This window comes from Chiloscyllium plagiosum, chromosome 12 (genome assembly GCF_004010195.1).
Source record: "Chiloscyllium plagiosum isolate BGI_BamShark_2017 chromosome 12, ASM401019v2, whole genome shotgun sequence".
Classification (NCBI taxonomy): domain Eukaryota; kingdom Metazoa; phylum Chordata; class Chondrichthyes; order Orectolobiformes; family Hemiscylliidae; genus Chiloscyllium; species Chiloscyllium plagiosum.
The window spans coordinates 44,871,952-44,875,765 of record NC_057721.1 but is presented as its reverse complement, the minus strand read 5'-3'; the positions used below and the strand labels follow the sequence as shown (position 1 = coordinate 44,875,765).

The 3,814-nt window shown below is 48.0% G+C and overlaps 1 gene segment (V, D, J or C); it reads left to right on the top strand.

The window, feature by feature from the left end:
• The first annotated feature begins 891 nt into the window (after positions 1-891).
• Positions 892-3,814, top strand: part of LOC122555190 — a 181,835-nt gene continuing 178,912 nt past the window's right edge. The window contains 1 exon segment of the C gene segment in view: positions 892-937. Within this exon segment, the coding sequence occupies positions 901-937 (37 nt within the window).

Here is a 3,814-nt window from a genome sequence, read left to right as displayed (position 1 = left end):
CACCTGTCCTTCGTGGAGAAACTTATGAAGAAAATCACCTTTGGCCACAGGTCCATTAGGAAGTGGTCAGCACGTAGTGTCCTTGAGACCCTTCGGGAAAAGGAGAGGGTGGATCCTATCGAGCGGTTCCCTGAGCAGACCGTCAAAGCCATTTGGCAGAATGCCTCATCGCCAGAACTTTCCAACAAGCACCAAGACATGGCTTGGCTGGTGGTGAGAAGGGCTCTGCCTGTGAGATCCTTTATGCAGGCCCGGACTCTCAGCCGCACCACATGCTGCCCTCGAAGCAGCTGCGGGGGGGGACTAGACTGTCACACACCTCCTTCTGGAATGTGTCTATGCAGAGGAAGTCTGGAAAGGAATGCAATGGTGTTTGTCGAGGTTCGTCCCGAGCAGCGCGTGACGCGGGACTCCGTGCTCTACGGCCTGTTCCCCGGGACGCACACCAAGACGAACATCAACTATGCCTGGAGGATCATCACCTCGGTGAAGGACGCTCTCTGGGTGCTCCGAAACCTGCTGATCTTCCAGCTGAAGGAGTTGACCCCCGACTGAGTGTTGCAGACTGGCACATTTCAAGGTCCAGGACTACGTGTTGAGGGACGCGCTGAAGCTTGGGGCAGCTGCTGCCAAGGCGCGGTGGGGAAAGACCACCGTGTAACATCTGCCTGCCTAACGAAGAACAGGGGGCCCGCGCAGTCATTCGGGCTCTGCTGACGCCTCAGCTCAATGTAATTGCACAGATCTGTAAATAGGAATGATTACTCTGTTTTCGGTATGCAAAGAAATGGAATGTTTACATATGCATGGCATGTCCAGTTGTACAGATCATCAAAGTATTTTATGAATAAAGTATATTTTTGAAATAAAAAAAAGTGAGACAGCGTCATCCTCAAGAACATGGGCTCAGTTCTCAGGCTCTGGCTCTTCCTCTTAGGTAAGGCTTGCCTTTGGTTCCAGGGAGCAGTCATTGCAGTTAGACTCGGGCTCTGTGGAGTTGATGTTCCCATTTGTTGTCACATTATGTTCCAGGGCCTGTTGTCACTCTGAAAGTGATTGAGTCTCCTCCAGTTCTCTCCCTCCTGAGAGGGCAGACAGCTCGGATCAACTGCAGCCTGATACCAGGAGAGGAGCGGGCAGAGCTGGTGAGATATTATTGGTGTCGGGCAAGAGACAATCCTGACTTCAGCGGAAACAGATCCTGGAATTTCCTGGAAAACAGCTCCCGTGTGTCAGTGTCAGAGAGTTTCCTCATTATCCGGGAGCTGATGGTAAATGATTCTGACACTTACTGCTGTGTGGTTCTCAGAGAGAGACTTCGGCCCTGGCACAGTGGACTTGTGGCACGGTGGCACAGTGGTTAGCACTGCTGCCTCACAGTGCCAGAGACCTGGGTTCAATTCCCACCTCAGGCGACTGACTGTGTGGAGTTTGCACGTTCTCCCCGTGTCTGCGTGGGTTTCCTCCGGGTGCTCCGGTTTCCTCCCACAGTCCAAAGATGTGCAGGTCAGGTGAATTGGCCATGCTAAATTGCCCGTAGTGTTAGGTAAGGGGTAAATGCAGGGGTATGGGTGGGTTGCGCTTCGGCGGGGCAGTGTGGACTTGTTGGGCCGAAGGGCCTGTTTCCACTACTGTAAGTAATCTAATATACTTCCAGGGAAATGGAACAACATTGAACATCCAAGGTAATTGTGGAAGATCCGAAATATTCAGCAGGAAGGGCTGCATCTAGAGAGAGAGAGAGAGAGAGAGAGAGAGAAACAGGTCATGGCTCAGGTTGGTCAGAACTGGAAGAAGTTGGAGGTTAAATGGTTGAAGAGTTTATCAAAGTCGTTTATCTGAGCCATGCCCAGAGACAGCCTGACCTGCTGAGTGTTCCCAGAATCCGCGATGTTTTGCTGCTGATGCAGTGTCTGAACAGAATAGACAGGGAGAGTCTATCCCCATCTTCCAAACCAAGCGGTACAGAGTTACACTGAATATCCTCAGAAATAGAGGCCACATATGGGCTCGGTTTTACCCGCCCTGCCTCGGACTGGGACAGAGATAGATTTCATCATGAATTTCAAAAGAGAATGGGACAACATTCTGAAGAGAAACATTTCTCAGAGTTTCCAAATAAGGACATGATGGGCCAAATGTCAAGGTGAGAGTGGTGCTGGAAAAGCACAGCAAGTCTGGCAGCATCCGAGGAGCAGGAGAATCGACGTTTCGGGCAAAAGCCCTTCAGCAGCCCTTCACTGAAGCTCCAGCCTGACCTGATGTGTTTTTCCAGCACCACTCTAATCTTGACTCTGACCTCCAGCATCTGCAGTCCTCACTTTCGCCACGATGGGCCAAATGGCCTGGTTCTGTGCAGTGAGCTTTCTCTGAGAAGATGAAGGGAGAGTGAAATAACTCAATGTGTGAGAGAAGGAAACAGAAACAGTGCTTAGAATCACAGAGATAGAGCCCAGACTGGGATGTTGTGTGGGAGCACAGGGTCTGCCCGGGGTTTACCTTTAATCTCACATTAACCACCCACCAGCAGCACCTGCTTTTCTATCAGATCCTTTCAGTCCCATCCTTTTCAACACTTAGCTTGAAGAAAACCGCTCATAGTTCTATTAGTCTAAAAATAGTGATAGAAAAGCATAGACAAGATGTAAAAGTTGATGGTCTAATTTGGGGGGAGGCCATTTTTGATGGTATTCAGCCAAAACTTTTAAAAGTTGATAGAGTGCGGATGGTCTCAGGTAAAGTGATGGCTGGAAAATGGGAAGCCTTCAAAAATGAGATAAGGAGAGTCCAGAGACAAATTGTTCCTGCTTGGGTAAAAGGCAAGGCTGGTAGGTATAGGGAATGCTAGATGACTAAAGAAATGGAGGTTTTGGTCAAGAAGAAGAAAGCATATGTCAGGTGTAGACAACAGCAATCAAATGAATTCTCAGAAAAGTACAGAGGCAGGAGAAATATACTTAAGAGGGAAATCAGGAAGGCAAAAAGAGGACATGAGATAGCTTTGGCAAATAGGGTTAAGGAGAATGCAAAGGGATTTTATAAATACGTTAAGGACAAAAGGGTAACTAGGAAGAGAATAGGGCCCCTCAAAGATCATCGAGGAGAAAGTGAGGACTGCAGATGCTGGAGATCAGAAAAATGTGTTGCTGGAAAAGTGCAGCAGGTCAGGCAGCATCCAAGGAGCAGGTGAATCCACGTTTCGGGCAGGCTCATTCCCGAAACATCGATTCTCTTGTTCCTTGGATGTTGCCTGACCTGCTGCGCTTTTCCAGCAACACATTTTCACCCCTCAAAGATCAGCAAGACAGCCTATGTGTGGAGATGGGGTAGATACTAAATGAGTATTTAGCATCAGTGTTTACTGTGGAAAAGGACATGGAAGATATAGAATGCAGGGAAATAGAGAAAAGGACATGGAAGATATAGAATGCAGGGAAATAGATGGTGACATCTTGAAAAATGTCCATATCACAGAGGATGAGGTGCTGGATGTCTTAAAATGCATAAAAGTGGATAAATCCCCAGGACATGATCAGGTGTACCATTGAACAACGTGGGAAGCTAGGGAAGTGATTGCTGGGCACCTTTTTGATATATTTGTATTATTGATAGTCACAGGTGAGGTGCAGAAAGACTGGACATTAGCTAACCTGGTGCCATTGTTTAAGAAAGGTGCTAAGGAAAAGCCAGGAAACTATAGGCCAGTGAGGATGACATTGGTCATGGGCAAATTGTTGAAGGGAATCCTGAGGGACAGAATTTACATGTATTTGGAAAGGCAAGGACTGATTAGGGATAGTTAACATGGCTTTGT